Raw genomic sequence first — 16,523 nt, forward strand, 5'->3', positions numbered from 1 at the left:
CAAGATCAAGATGCATGTTGGGCTGATAGTGTTGCTGGCAGCCTCCGTCTCAGCCGTCTCGTGCCAAGATCCCAGGAGACGCAGGGCTGAGGGGAGCTCTGGCACCCGGCTTCCTCACCGCGTCCTTCCCGCGGGGCCGCTCGCCCCTGCACCACCTCACCCCGTCGCGGAGGCTACGTCAGCAGGCCGCGGACCGGAGGGCGAGGACGCCATTTGCGCATGCGCGGGCAGCCGCCCCGGAGGTGGCGTAAGGGGGCGGTGCCGGTGGCCCCCTCGCGGCCTCCTTTGTGCGGGGCGGCGCGGCGCGGCCGGGGCGATGCTGTCCGGGGGGAAGAAGGCCGCGGAGGCGGCGGGGGCCGGCGGCGAGGGCGGGCCCGAGGCGCCGGTGCCTCCGTCCGGTGCCGCGGGAGCGCTGGGCTCCTCCGCCGAGGGCGGCGGGACGGCGGAGCGCACTCCTCGCAAGAAGGAGCCGCCGCGAGCCTCTCCCCCGGGCGGTCTGTCCGAGCCGCCCGCCGCCGGCGCCGCCCCGGCGCCCGGCGCCGAAACCACCGGCATCGCCGAGACCCCGGAGGGTCGCAGGACCAGCCGCCGCAAGCGGGCCAAAGTAGGTGGAGGGGCGGGGTAGGGGTAGGGGTAGGGGCCGGGGTCTGTCGTGTGCTGGGCGGTGCTGGACTGGGGAGGGACCTGCGAGTGCCCTGTGCTTCAGCTGCGCCTCAGCTTTCCGTAGGCGAGGTGGGAGAGTTGGGGCGACGTTTGGGTAGAGGTGAGGCTTAACTGTGAAATCTATACGTCTTAAGTAGCTTCCAATAATTTAGGCTCCCGCTATGCGATTTTTATGCTTTCCTGAACGTAGGAGAACATTTCTTGTTCGTTAAACTTCTATTTGGAAACATTGTTGCAGAAGACTTTGAAGAATTTGGGCGTGCCCACAGCTGGTTGTTTTCGATATGGAAGCTGAAATTACTTCTTAGAGACTGTTGTGCTGTAGCATGGAGTGTCTTGCTTTTCAGAATATTTACATGACGTGGTAGCCAGACTGGTCCTTTGCATGTAGAAACTGCCAAAAGAAGTTAAACTGGTACAGCCTCGGAGGTAGCATACCTGGATTTTCCTTACTTTCTAGTGCTCTGTTAGCAAGTAAGAATTCATTGTTTATGATTGTGTTTTGGTGATGGTTCTCTGCATTGACACTATCTGTTAACTAAGGACGTTAATCTCTTGTAGCATGGTATTCCCATAATCACTTCAAGTTAGCACAAGGTGTCACTGTATTAATCAGTGTAAATGTTTCTGTTGTGAAATCAGTTGAGGAGCTTTTCCAGCTTGATTGTTCTCTGAAAGCTGTGGGAGCTCAAGGAAGAAGGGAGACTTAAGAGGGCTTTGAGGCAGTTAGTTTCTGTTTGGTTTCAGGTACCTGTGATGCTGTGAAAGAGAGCAGATAATTGAGTGTGTTAGTGTTTTACTGAACTTAGGCTTTGCTGTGCACACGCTTTCCAATGTTGCTTTGATTTGTTCCCATTAATGCCCTTCCGTAATGATCAAACTCTGTAAAAGTGAAAGACTTGTTATTCTTGTGATGAGAAATGCAGTGTTCATCTCATGGTAGAAGCTGACCTGTAGGCTGTTGTAGGGACCCTAGCAGATGTTTTCTGTTTAGTTTTCCAGTGGCTGCATATTTTGATAATCCCTTTTTTTTTTTTCCAGTAACCAGGGAAATTTGGTAGCAATATACATGACTTTTTTATTTTGAAAAACGGTTCTTGGAAAAAGCATCTGTTTTTAGTTTATCTTGGGATTTCCACGTTCATTTTAGGTAGAGCAACCTTTTTTCTGAAACTAGTAATGTTATTTCTTTTTACTGGAGAACAGAACAAAATATGTAGCTGAAGAAGGCAAGTGAGGGTTATCTTATCTGTTACCTTAATCTTCACTGTATGTGATCAGATGTTTACTCCATTATATCCTCAGAGGGTTATCATTTAATTATTTTGGCTCTTAGATTTAAACAAGAAGTCATGGGAGCAGAGAGGGAAGACATGATTGGAAGACATGTAGTGGAATGAGATAGGCACAGTCCATCCCACATGCCTGCAGTTACAACAACTCTCTTCATCAATGGAAGAGCTACGGAGTGGGGTGTGGATAGCTCTTAAACATAAGATTTGTGTTACCGAGTTTTTTCAGGCTGGTAGACAACTTTTTGGTAGCACTTCTTAATTTGCATTTTGTTTGAACTCTGCATGTTTAATATCTGCTTTGTGGTCAGGTACTCAGTAAGTTCAAAACTAATCCTGAATTATCATCAGTGATCCTGTTTTGCATTGTATCTTCTCCTTGGCATTCATTTTAGTTCTGTAAGTTATCTCTAGCAAAGCACTTAGACTAAATTTGCAGGTGTGAGTGGTGCTGTGGTAGTCTCTGATACCCCCTCTGAAGTATGACTCCTGCATCTTGAAGTCTTAGTTGAGAGGTGGCCAAATCCAACATACAGTTTTGAAGAGACACTGCAAAACTGGAGCGCTGGAGAGAAATGTAGAGGTGCATTTTTCAGAATTTGATTTATGTGGGGACACTAATGAGAAAAGCTAGATGGCATTGTAAATTACAGCAGTAAAAGTATTGGAGAACCAGAATAAGAGAGATCAGATGTAGTCTGGTTGTGGGTTGTGTTTTTTTCTTGTTTTTTAAAGAGGAAGCAGAACTATAAAGCATCTGTGAGCTAGCCACAGCTTGTTCTAGCAAGTAAAAGCTCATCAGCTGAAAACAGGAGAGAGGTTTTTCTCTTGAGCCACCAGCGTGACCACTCTGGACAAGAGGCAAATGTGACCCTCTGTACCAGGGGAGGTTTTCCAGTAGATAGAATATGTGTGTAAGCTATGTTTCTGGGAACATGGCTTCTGTGGGAAGAACTGTGTACAGTTCTTATTAGCCTTGTCTGACAGATAAATTCAAATTATAGATGGGACTCATCCAATTTTTCACCCTTGAGTTTGACAGGGAAGTGAAGGTAGGAGAGAAAACTACAGAGGTTAAATCATGAAGCAGACTTAATGGATGCATACAGACTTGCCTAGATTTTAGGAAAAATGCTTCCTGTTGGACAGTCGAGTGCTGAAGACAAGTTCTTTTAGTGGAGATGAAAACATGGAACCTGTTAAGCTGTCGAAGACCTGTATAACATGGTGCCTGAGATAAGACTCTGGACAAGGTAACTCAGGCCTTTTCTTTGAGTCTGTATGCAGCAAAATTGCTTACGGTGTTCATTTTATTATTAGACTTGCAGACATCTTCATTGTGTTTATGGTCTGTTGTGCTTTCTACAGGTGGAGTATAGAGAAATGGATGAAAGTCTTGCAAACCTATCAGAAGATGAGTATTATTCTGAAGAAGAGAGAAATGCTAAAGCTGAGAAAGAGAAAAAGCTGCCGCCACCACCACCACCAGCTCCTGCAGAAGAAGAGAATGAAAGTGAGCCAGAAGAGCCATCTGGTAAGTAAAGAGAGACCTTCTCTTGTAGCACTATATATGTGTTTTGTTGCCAGAAATAAAGTGTGGCCATGTGCAGCGTGATGAATCCCATGTCTGGTTTTGATTGTTCTATGCTTTTTAGTTTTCTGTCCCCATGTGTGGAAGGAGGGTAAAAATGTGGAAGAGTAGCCTAAAGAAGATGGTAATGTGTGTAATATAATCCTAAACTAAGCTGAACCTCTCATACTATATTCTTGTAATCCTTATTGATTTGACTTTAGAAGCTCATTGACCAGAATAGCTGCTCTGGCACTTATCTGCCGCACTGGCTCAAGTGCAAATGTTAATTTATTTGAGAGAAATCATGTTAGATTTATTAGGGAATTGCTGTTCAGGAGAGCTGATTTAATCCATAGAGATTTTTGTGGCTTTCAGTTATGGATCTAATGTTAATTTCTGGTTGGACACTGCTTAAACTTCAGGACCTTCCTCATTACCTTTGACAGAGTTACAAAGCTTTGCTTTACACTGGAAAGGCTAGTCTTGTTAATGAAGCAGTTACTGTTTTTTATGGTATTAGCAGTACCCTATCCATTCTTTAACTCTGTTGTATTTACAGCTACCACCATTTGGGCTCATGTTGATGTATCATAGTAGTGTTCACAAAATCATGCTCTTGCAAAGTTTAGCTGTCAGTTTTCACAATATAATGTATGTGCTCATTGGTTTTAGATGGTAGTTGAAATCTAATAGTTGAACTTTTGCTGGTTAATCACTGATGTGAATAATTGTTGGTCTTCTGTTCTGCTCTTAATGAGCTGCTTTTTGTCGGGCAGGTCTGAGCATGTAGACAACGTGACTGATGTCACTTTGGAGATACTTACCGACAGTCTCAAGAAATACACTAAAAATCACAGTTGTTTTCTTTTGAAACTGATTTAACTAATTATTTAGCCTAGACTTTGCGTTTACTTCATGAGATATAATATTATAACATTCTCCGTGTATTTTTCATGTGCCATTTTGTACCTAGAAGAATGATTGTTTAATTCAGTTTAAGGCATCATCAATGCAGGACTGCGTTCTTCCTTGTGAAGGAGGAAACATAGGCAGTGATAGGCTCATGCTGCTTTGTACATACTACAGTCCGTTAAGCAGTTGTTCTGCAGGCACCATGTTTAGTCACCTATATGAAAATCAGTTTTAAATCAGGCCATATATAGATGGCTAGAAATAACACAGCTTCAGGTCATTATATCCTTGCTAGAAATCATGAACATATGCATGTTGGAGTGATGTAGGACCAGTATATGAAAGAAGACAAATTTTCAGTTGTCATTCCGTAGTTACTCTTAATGTGTTGTTGAAGGCTTTTGAAGGCGCGTGTGTTAGTGTTTTTTGTCTATTTTCTAAAATGCAGGCATCAGAGCATCAGCTCGTCTTACACTGAATGTTCAAGTATGTTGAAACTGGTTATTTAAACGTTAGCAAGAAAAGGCATATAATCTGCTGTGTATTCTCATAGAAATAATAAGTGAGCTTTTCTCTCTGTCACTTCCTTGAAGCAAAAACAGAAGTGTTCAATAAGAAATAATAAATAGGATATTAATGCTAGGGCTGGGCTACATTTTGAAAATTATGCAAGATACAAAATATAGCTTGTATATTACTGTTCTTTTATTCTCAGTGCAGGCTGTAATAATTTAATTTGTGTATAAAGCCTGCCAAACTACAGGTAATGTGGTAAGGATGTAAAGCTCTTGTGTTTTAAGTTGTTACCTTTTGTGTTCAAAGTGCAACCATAAAAATGTAAATGTTAACAATAGCTGGTATTTCATTAGTCTGTACTCATAGTTCGCATAAGAAGCAAAGTTAAGTTTCACACTTCAGGTCATAGTGAAATGTTGGTCGTAGTGGGGTTGGGTTCCATTGATATGTTCAGCTTTGGTGAACTACAGATGTTTTGGTTATGCAGATTGTCATAGTCTGGATTTGCAAGATTTGCTACACATTAAACAGTATTTCATGATTAATATAAGTTAATTTACTTTAAATCTCTACTTTTTTGTTTGGGAAATATTCTCTGATAGTAAAAAAATAAAATAAAATAAAATCACTTCTGGTGCTGAATGACATTTGAGTTCTTGTTTGCCAGTAGCCCTTTTGAAATTGAGGAGTTTTCTCCTTTTGTTTTTGTTTTTTTTTTCCTCTTCTAAGGATCTTTTGTTTGCCTCTACCAAATTGGGTTTTCATTTTTGTCCCTCCTGAAGTTTTCCTTTACCAGCTCCTGTCTTAAGTTTTGTTAGTATTCTTACTTTCTAGTGATCTTGTTTCTAGCTGCCGTCTTCCAAAGAACTGTGAACCTAAATATGGTTCAGATTTGGTGGTGCTTTGTCTCTGCCTTTTCATCTGAATTGTCCATTTTCCTATTGAGATTTATTACTTGGTTTTAGCCATCCTTTGCTGCTATTCTTTATTTTTACGCAGTGGATGATTGTATGAAGTGGACTAAACCAAAGTAGACTCTTTTCCTGACCTTATTCCAGGTTACCGTTCAGTTCGTGGTCCATTATTCTGTTGCCTTGCCTCTTTCAGCAGATTCTGTTCCTGCAAGTCATGCTTAACTGCAATAGTTTGGTGTTAAATGGATTATTAGTTTGCTTGCTGTTTTGTTCCTTTGCAGGTGGAATATGATTTTCTTAGTGGGAAGGAGGGAGAATCTGAGTGCTAGTGTGCCTTGTTTACATGTTTCCCTACTCAGACTGGATAGTGCTTAGAATTTTTGAAGCAAGCAGTAGTTAGTAATATTTTTTGACTTAATAACAGCTAAACAATTTCCTGTGTTAACACAAGAAAATATTGACTTCTTTTTGTAGTGATACTAAGCAATTTTGTCCCCTCTACTCACTGTCTGTGATAACAAATGCCACAGACTGATGTCTGCATCTTTGCAATTCCTTAACTTATGAAAGATGAAAGTGTAACTTTTAGTGTAACGTAATGGCTTATGCTGGAGTGTAAATATTGATGTTCGATTTATTTTCTTGCAAGAATGGAAGCAGGTCCTGTAATGCTGGAATAAGCTCCCTGCAAAGTAAAGTACTAAAGATGTAAGTGAAGTTAGGAATTTGATCTTGCTGTTGCAGTTGCATTAGTCTAGAGAATCCCGATTCTGACAGGGAAGCCTGTCAGAATGCAAATATTTGTCACAATCTCTTTTGTGAGTCTGAACTTTCCTGCTAGTAGGGTGTTGCTAATAAATTGCTTTTCTTCCTCTACTGTAACTTAGTGAAAATGGCCTCCTTGTTTCAGAGCCATATTAAGCAATATGGTAGACAATCTTTTTAAAGCTAATTAAGATTTTAGAAGCCCAGTTCTTGAAATTGTAGTGCCCTAAGGCACTCAGTATACTCAGTAAGTCTGTGGGGATCTTTACAGAATTATACTAAAACTGCTTGAAACCTTGTTTATTATTTTACTTGTAGACGTATAATGTTACAGCATGCTAGATGTGCATCTAGATTATCAAAGTATGAGAACATTTGGTTCATTAGCTTAGATTAAATTAAACCATTTTTATATTAAGTTAGGGTATCCCCTGAGAGCTTTGAATTATATTTGGCAAAATTGTTCTCCAATCCCTAGCTGTGGAGTAATCTTAATGATTGCGTATTCAGCCTCAGCTTAGAACTTGCCTTTATGTGTTTGAAGATGGCACTTTGAGTGGTCATGGTCTAGGAAGTGACCGTTTGCTGCCTTGAGTTCAGAAAACACCCTGCTTCCTGACTGTTAAAGCACTTGGTTTGAAGTAGCCTTAATAGAGGTGTAGATGGGTGAACAGTACTCAGTGGGCTTGGTAGTGTTCCATGGCTTTCTGTTCTCTGGAGGTGATGATGTGACCAGTATTTGGTTGTAGACATGAGTATCACTTATGAGCTAAACTGGGAGCTAGCTGCTTCTGTGAAGATTAGCAGCATGAAGAAGGCTATGTATATTAGCTTTGTTTCTGTAGACATCGCAGCTGTTTTTAGAAATACTCTGTTCTAAGTTGTGTTGGAGTCCTATCAAGGCTGCTGTTTAGGATTTACAGTCAGGCTAAGGTAATACAGAGGCTTGTTCAAATCTTTCAGATGAGTGCTTCGCCTTTCCTTGTGTCTCCAGCTCTGGATACATTGAAAGGCTGATGTCTTTCAGTGGTAGGTATTGATTACATTACTGATCCGTGGATCAGCAGTATTGACATATACTTGACTTAGAGGTTGTGTTTGTTAGAGTATTGCTGGTTTATCGAGGGCTCTGAAGCCAAGGTTCTGAACCTTTCATATAAAGTCCCTTCATCAACCTTCAAGGAAAGGTTTTGTAGCAAGGAAGGAAGAGGCTCTCTTCAAAGTAAGAGGCTTTTCAGAACGGTTTGAGCTATACCCTTGCATATGGGGAGATGCAGGAGTCTCAAGGGAAAGATTATCAAATTCTTATGGTTCTGATAGTATCCATCTACCCAATCTTGGCAGTTAGAAATGTAATCTTGTTATTCAAATCCTAGCCATTAATGAAGTTGATCCTAAGTATTTGGCCCCTAGGAATGCTACGTATTGTGTACTTTTTTATTTCCCGAACAAGTCTGATGTGAAGGATCCAGTAACACGGATAACACCTTAGAAGACCACAGAGTTTGGTGCCCTGGACCTAGGTTCATGAAGATGGGATTCTCAGAAAATGGGTTTAGTTAGTTGGTGAAATTTAATACCTAAAACGCCAACTGCCGGGCCTTTATGTCCAATATGGTTTAACTTATGGAGTAAGGTCCCTGAGTTCTCCTCTTTCCTTCCACAGGGCAAGCAGGAGGACTTCAAGACGACAATTCTGGAGGGTATGGAGACGGCCAAGCATCAGGTGAGGGTGGCATTTGATGCTTGCCACTTAGGAGCAAGAGCCGCCAAGCTAGGGAGTGATGCTTGCAAGTGCGCATGGGTGTGGGTGTCCAAAACTTAGCAAGAGGTGCAGGAGTTGTTTACTCACCTGTTCAAAACAAAACAAAAAAACAAACAAACAGTGAGGGGTATTTTTCAAAAAACAGTTGAGGTCTGTAGTGAATACAGAAAAGGACACTGACCTATGTTGAAATGTCTCAGGCCGATCTCTCATCCCTCCTTTCCTCTCCATGTTCAGAGGAGTCCAGACATGCAAAACGATAATTCTTATTTAGACAGTTTTTAACAGAATATTTTAGAAAAGCCCCGGGCTTCAGCACAGTAGTCTCTTTTTTGAATTTGCTGAAAAAACATAGCGAGCAGTACCTTTCTTTCCCTCTCTCTTTTTTTTTTTTTTTTTTTTTTAAGGGATTGAGTTTGGTATGAATCCCAGTGGTTAGCCCAGGAGATCTATCTGTTGGGGAGGTCAGTAGTCTGCTTTTCAGTGGACTGGGTGGCAAATTGTGTTCAACATTTGATCTAAGTACTGATGTCAGCAGTATGCACTTGCTGTTTAATTCACATAATTGATATCCTTACTCTTAGGTACTTAGATTGCTGCTGAAAATCATCCTCGAGCTCTGCCACTTTCACTGTCACATGAGGAATGAGGATTAGGGTTTTAAGCAGAGGAGTTGAAGGCTCCAGAACCTTTTCTGTACCTTTAAGATGTTCTTTTTGAAGCAAATGCAAATTGAGAAAATTCATGTGTGTGTGCATCCTTGCTGTTTATGTAAAGGAATCTATGTTTTGGTTCTTACCATTCATACAGAATCACTCATCACTCACACAGAATTTCTGAATATTACAGATTGTGGACTTGAGGATGCGTTGACTATTTCATTTTTAGGCAGGCACTCACTGCTTGGAAATCATGCATAATATGCATTACATACATACGTTGAGGGTTTGCTTTAGTAATTGACTGATTCATTAGCCAAATAACTTTCCTTTGGAGTGTTTTTCATCTGCAGATGTTTCAGTAAGTCTTTAAATGAGCAGTAGCCCTAAGGATTTCTTCTGTGGGGGAGAAAGACTATCAAAATTTCAGTACACTGGTTGCTGATACTGAATGTCAGGAAGTGTTAAGTGTGTGTGTGAATGTGTGCAGAAGAGTTGATACTTGAGTCTAGGCAGAGCCATTCCTACGCTCTTTAATAACTTGCCTGCCCCAAGGAAAGCATATGCAATTCTGAACTTGTACTTCTTTTACCATGTTGCTTTTGTGAAATGCAAAATAATAAGGTGGGGGGGGGCAGGACAGGGCGACTGTTTTATCTGCGTGAAAGTCATTTAACTTCGAGATGTGTAGTTGCAAAATTAAATTCAAGGACATTTAGTTTTTAACATCTTCTGGTGGTTGGATAAATAAAGTGGTCTCTTTGCTCATGATACATAGGCTTTTCCTAAATTCGTGTGTCAAATCCTGTTTTGTTTTTTGTCTAAACTCTGAATACCAGCGCTCATCTTGAGCTGTTACTAAGATTTTTAGTTTTACAGTTTGGGTGTAGTCATAAAAGGTGTGAATTTAAAACAAAGAAAAAAAAGTAAAAAGAACCAGAGTTTTCTGCTATTTGGTCACTACATGGCAGTCGATACTTTTTAAAAAGTATCTTGAGAATGCCCATTCATTTTAGCATAAGCTTGTAGAGTGAGTCAGTTAGACATTTTCAATCTTCCTTTAATTGGCCATTCTCTAAAAAGTGTGCTGCTGAGCTTTTTGCTAACAATTCACAATCAGTTCATGATGCCTTAATATCTGTTATATTAAAAATACCAGAGAATGGTAAACTTTGGTTTGCATGTAATGTTATAGAGATAATGGTTCAGCATATACATTCATATGTAGGTATTTGCACATTTGGTACAATGTTAGACTGAAGGACAGATAAAGGGATGAGGATTGTCTGTTACTGGAGAAGCTGAAGCTAGCACTGCTATGCAGTTCTCTTCCATAGCTGAATGTTACTGTCCAGAAGCATTACTGGTGTGTCATCATTTCCTATTATTAATTTCAATTTACTTTCTTGCAGGGCTTTATAGCCTATGTTTTTAATTTGTCTTGTCACATTCCTATAAATAACTATAGACAGTTTTCTTTACCTTAGGCCATCACACAGCTAGTTCTAATCTTTACTTGTGAGTAAATTTTATTACCTTCACAAACATTTTCTTGCTTACTTTTTTTCTTCACCTTTGGGAAGTAAAAATGCTAATGGTGTGTGTGGTTGCACCAGAACCAAAGGAAGAGAATTGCTGCATTTCCTCAGTACCGTGGCATGGACATCTCTGCACTTCAGACTTTAAAACAGGTCTCTTGGTTAGTGGAATACACACTGTGAGCTTACATATTCTGTGACTACAATTTTCAACAATTTCAGTTTCAGCAAATGATCTTAACCTTGCTGCATTACTTGTGTTCTTTTCCCCCTCGGGATGTATTGGCTTATATCTTTCAAGACCTCTCTTCTGTCTGTCTTGATCTTAATTTACTTCCTTGGACATCTGAGACTTACATAGTTCTTGCTGTATTTGACATCTCAGTATTTTGTTTTGCTCGCTGTGCCTGCAAGATTCGCTCTGTGCTCCATTTGTGCTGTAGCACTTTATGCAACTGTAGTGCTTTATGCCTTGGTTTGTTGCTTTATAACATTCTAATGAGATTGGAGCATGTAAGGTACATAACTGCATTATTAGTTCATAGCTAGTATTTTTGTTTGAATTATGAAGCATACAGGTTCCTTTATGAACAAAGTCTTTTGACATAAAATGTCTACTCTGTTTAACATTATTTTACACATGGAGCATTTAACATGAAAAGGTAGAAATCTGTTGCTGTTTGTAGGTAGTACTTGAGGAGGGGAGGAGTTCTAGGAATAGCACAAGTAGGTTTATATTTCATTGCAGTGCATGTTGTGCATATATATATATAAAAATGCAAAAGAAGAACCTAAGATGGATTCCTCTAGCTTGAGGAGAAGATCAGTGCAAATGAAACCCTTGGAAACCAGGTGAGAAGGGCTGTTGTGCTTGTATGTTATAGGTCTTTTGGTTTTGAATGGGCTCCAAAATGTTTTTCATACTCTGACAGAAACTAGAAACTACACAAATGAAGGACAGCATCTAAAACAGCTATGATTTATTGTTTTTTGCTGTCTTTGCGTTCTGCCGTCCCCTTTTACTTTTCAGGTTGTTTTTGCCATAGTATAGCTTTTTCATTAAGCCTAGACAATATCTGTAATTCAAAGAGTTGTTGATGTGGGAAGCAGCATGTCCTACAGAAACAAATAAAAGGATTAAGTGAAAGCATGTAATGAAATCAGCCACCATGTCACCTCATGGCTATTCTAGATACCTTAGCTAGGAAAGGTAGGGTAAAAAAAATACTCATGTAGCAGTTCCTTTGCAGTGCTTGTAGACAACTTGTCTTTTTATTGTAGGTGTGGAGGGCGCAGCTTTCCAGAGTAGACTTCCACATGACCGTATGACATCTCAAGAAGCAGCCTGCTTCCCTGATATAATCAGTGGGCCACAGCAGACACAGAAGGTGTTTCTGTACATCAGGAACCGCACCGTAAGTGTATTGTGAAAAGTATTGATGATAAAGGTATAGGGCATTTGTGTAGCAGTGTACCTTGCAAAGAGTTTTTGGCAGTTACCATGTCTAATAATTAGTAGATGTTTGCGGTGGTGGTGGTTCATTTCTGGCATCCTGTCATGCTCTTAAGTTGTTAAAGAAGGTATTACCCAGTCCTCGATTAAGGCAGTGCTCTGAAACAGTGTAAGTAATCTATAGTGTATTTACAATATCCAAAACATGGTCATAATGACATCAAAACTATGTGATTGAGCTCCTACAGCTTTTAAATAGCAAACAAATAGAGCATTCATACCAGTTTTCTATTTTTGGTCACAGCTTAAAGTTTCAGTAGGATACTTGTATTATTGTTTAGAATAAGGCAAAAAGTAAACCCTCTCAGCTTTTGCTTATTTTTTTTTTTACTTTGAATTCTGTTGCTGTACTCAGACATCAAGTCAGTTGTGTTGCTTATTCTCAGGAATAGTTACTTTTCAGCTTGGATTTCATAAGAGTTGTCTCTGAACAAATGAAAGTCTGCTTCTGAATGTTTGTAGAATCTCTGCTTGATGTAAAACTTCCATGCTGCTTAAAAACAGAAGGAAGATACAATGTTAATATAATTAGTTGGAGAGTTTATTCAAGCAAGCCTGAAGTTTAAACCTTATTGAAACTTAAACAGTAGTACTGTCTCTGAGGGTGATTCTTTTAAATTGTGACAGTGTTTTTAGATTCCTCAGTATGCAAACAAGATTCAGCACTTTCCCCTGTACTTAAAGTGTTTTAGAAAACACAGTATTAGAAAAATCAATAGTAGGAAAGAAAAAAAAAAAAACTTTTAAATTTTTTACTGGTACCAGAGAGAAAACAACTTACAAACCACTTAATAAAGCCTCATGCTGAAAATCTTTGGAAAAGCAGCCTTTCTTGACCATAAGACAATGAAATTTTTGTCTGTGTTCCCATCCTTTTTTTTTTACACACTTGAGATTGTGATGCCCCTTGACAGTCAGTTAATGACAGTGGCATCCAATTCTTGAAGAATTATTCAGTTGAAATTTAGGCATTGTGGACATCTTGCTCAGAGTGACTTCTGACTTTCCAGTGAAAGTTCTTCTAAGTTCTAGTTCTAACTCAAGTTGTAACTTTTGGAAGGGGAGTCATGAGACATGTTTGTGAAGACCACTTAAGAAGCAGAGTCATCAAAATTCTAGTAGCATTAAAACAGACTAAGGGAAGCCAAAAAATTTGAATAACAGTTTGCACAATGTGTACAGTGATAAATCCCTTTAAAAACACATCAGAAACAGAAGCCTTCCACTGACACTAAGAAATTACTAGGATTTAAAGGAATGCTTGGAAGGAGAATTTTCAGGGTTGCATTAGCAAAAATGTGTCATTAATCTTCTGACCTTAATTGCTATGGAGGAGATCAGAGAAGTTCCTGGGCAGGAATCCCTTTCTTGATTGGACTTGAGTGGATCTTCTCCAGTCAGGCTAGTAGAGGTCATAGAATAGCAGATCAAGTGAGTGGTAGTATAAACCCACTGCCCAGCAGGTCTGTGGAAAAGCTATGAACTGCAGCATGTGTCCTCTTGCTTATAGCTGGCACACTACCAAGGAATTCGAAAATATTGACAAGGGCATGAACACTCAGTTCCAAGGAGTTAGACTAGTGAGTCTGGTATTTCCAATGGTAACAAATGTAGAATCGAGTGAATGACCTGGTTGGTGAAAACATAGTTTGGAATGCTAACGGTAGGCTTTGTAAAGGAAGGTCATGCTTTTATAATCCACCTGAGTTCTTTGAAGGATTCTATACGAAAGTGGGCAAAGGAGATCCAGTTAATGTGATCTTCTATATCTCCTGGAGCACCTCTCCCCCCATGCTGTGAAATCCCATGCTAAATTACTGTTTGTTGAAACAGATCATGCCTTTAGAAATATTTTAAGGCCTGCACTGGTCAGCGTATTCATGAAGGTTTAGTTTTAAAAACTAAAACTTTTAAAAGAGATGGTCATTTGTCACACATACCAAGTTATTTTTAGGTCGTAAAATTTGCAGCTGCAAAAAAATGCTGAAGTCTTTTATGTGTAACTGCACATAAGTAATATAGCAATTGAAATCAATTTTAAATAAAAGTAAAGTTACGTGGACAAGGGAAAGTAATTGTATATATACACAGCGATTTACATGTATAAATATAGGTTATGGTCTTTGAACTCTTCCAATTGAGAATGAAATCTTAGAGTTCTGGTATGTAATACTATGAAATAGATTCACAATCAAAAATGAACATCATTAAATTACTTGGTAATAAGTAGAAGTTATATGCTGAAGATAAAATTTGCCACAGTTGGCCTCCCAAATTATATGGAAACTTTGTTCTTCATTATGTTTGTATAATCTCCATTTTGTGTTATCTATGAGAAGCTAAGAAGTTCACTAGTGTAATTGTAGAGAAATACACAAAGAAGTAATCTTGGAATGTAAAATGGTGTGGATATGCTATGTATGACCTAGAGTTACATTCTGAACAGCTAAATGTGCTTTCAGTGTCATGGAGTAGTTCTTAGGGAAATGAATTGTGACTAATTTTATGACTCTTTCTAGCATGAAATTATGTTTATTTTGCACTGGCAATTGTAATTCTATTTCTGCTTTATTTTGAAGTGTAACTGTCATCTAAAATTCAGTAGTGTCCTTAAGAGTATGTTTTAACTTTTGGTTAGCCCTGAAGCAGTCTGGCAGATGGTCTCAACGATCTTCATTAGATCCCTTTCAACTGAACCGTTCTATTCCCTGTATGTACATGGTCAATATATTCCATGCTGTTGTCTTATTTTTGGATGCTTAAAGATCTGAGATAAATCGACTTAATTAGATGACAGTTACTTCTGTAGCTTTACAAAAATTTGAAATTCAATGCTGCAAAGTCAGATGCTGGTTAATATTGCTGGCTAATGTTGCCAGCCCAATTAAAGTATCACACAAAATACTGGCCATGCAAGTGGAAACACAGAATCATAAAACAGTTTTGGTTGGAAGGGACCTCAAAGATCATTGGGCATGGACACCTTTCACTAGACCAGGTTGATCAAAGCCCCTTCCAGCCTGGCCTTGAACACTTCCAGGGATGAGAGTACCCACAGCTTCTCTCGGCAACCTGTTCCAGTGCCTCACCACCCTCATAGTGAAGAACTTCTTGATATCTAATCTAAACTTACCCTGTTTTTGTTTAAAGCTATTACCCCTTGTCCTGTCACTGCCCTCCCTGACAAAGAGTCCCTCCCCAGTTTTTCTGCAGCCCCCTTTAGGTACTGGAAGGCTGCTGTAAGGTCTCACCACAACTTTCTCTTCTCCAGACTGAATAACCCCAACTATCTTAGCCTGTCTTCATGTGAGAGGTGCTCTAGCCCCCTGATCATCTATGTGGTCCTCCTCTGGACTCATTCTAATAGCTCCATGTCCTTCTTGTGCTGGGAGCTCCAGAGCTGAATGCAGTACTCCAAGTTGGGGTCTCATGAGAGCAGAGGGGAAGAGTCCCTTCCCTCACCCTGCTGGTCACGCTTCTTTTGTTGCAGCCCAGGATACGGTTGGCTTTCTGGGCTGCAAGCACACGTCTGGCTCATGTTGAGCTTCTTTGTCCACCAACACCCCCAAGTCCTTTTCATCAGGACTGCTCTCCATCCATTGTCTGCCCAGCCTGGTTTTGTGGTTAAGGTTGCCCTACCCAGATGCAGCACCTTGCACTTGGCCTTGTTGAACTCTGAGGTTTGCACATGCCTATGTCTTAAGCCTTTCAATGTCCTTAGAAGAAGGCTCTATGAAGCATTCTGGCTCTTATATTTGTTTTTTTTTTTTTTTCTTTTGTTATATGCTTTCTTTTACATGTGATTAGGAGGTTACTAACTTGATGTATTTACACCTGTTTAAAATGGTTTAGGTAAGTAAAATGGGTTGTATTGTACATTAAAGAGCACTGGAAGGTAAGGTGCCTTGTAATTGGTGCATGTTGGATAGCATATCATCCCTTGTCAGGGTTTGGTTACAAATGTGTACATGGAAAACACTTATTTTGTTGCTTAATAATGTGTCTTACTATTTGTTTAACAGCTTCAGCTCTGGTTGGATAACCCAAAGATCCAATTGACATTTGAGGCAACTATCCAACAACTAGAAGCACCTTATAATAGTAAGTCAAGTTTTTCACTGACAAAACTGTACTTTATAAATTATTTCAATTTTTCAGATTTGGGAAAAAGCAGCTCAAAGTCAAGAGAGGACTTCAGATAGGTCCTTTTCTTAATGTGCAATGAACGCTTGGCAAGCGTTTGGCTACAAAATGAAATACTACAATATGCTAATGTTTCAACGTTTGTTCCTTTAGTAAGGAAAAATATCCATAGTGGAATTCACGAAAGCTGATAAGAGATGGGTTGTTACAGAAGCTTCTTGCAAGTAAATTCACATGCAGCTTTTAAATTTTGTTACAACTTAATGGTGG

At 39.7% G+C, this 16,523-nt stretch overlaps 1 protein-coding gene across 2 annotated transcripts in view; it reads left to right on the forward strand.

Moving 5' to 3' along the window:
* The first annotated feature begins 248 nt into the window (after positions 1 to 248).
* KDM1A (lysine demethylase 1A) overlaps positions 249 to 16,523 on the forward strand; it is a 57,335-nt gene continuing 41,060 nt past the window's right edge. The window contains exons 1-5 of one of the 2 annotated variants that reach the window (XM_068657879.1): positions 249 to 604; positions 3,324 to 3,489; positions 8,302 to 8,361; positions 11,879 to 12,012; positions 16,133 to 16,211. In XM_068657879.1, coding sequence (XP_068513980.1) covers positions 317 to 604; positions 3,324 to 3,489; positions 8,302 to 8,361; positions 11,879 to 12,012; positions 16,133 to 16,211 — 727 coding nt within the window. In that variant the 5' untranslated portion in view covers positions 249 to 316. The remainder of the gene's footprint in view (positions 605 to 3,323; positions 3,490 to 8,301; positions 8,362 to 11,878; positions 12,013 to 16,132; positions 16,212 to 16,523) is intronic. The other variant, XM_068657880.1, reaches the window with a different exon arrangement.

Source organism: Anas acuta, chromosome 21 (assembly GCF_963932015.1).
Source record: "Anas acuta chromosome 21, bAnaAcu1.1, whole genome shotgun sequence".
Lineage (NCBI taxonomy): Eukaryota > Metazoa > Chordata > Aves > Anseriformes > Anatidae > Anas > Anas acuta.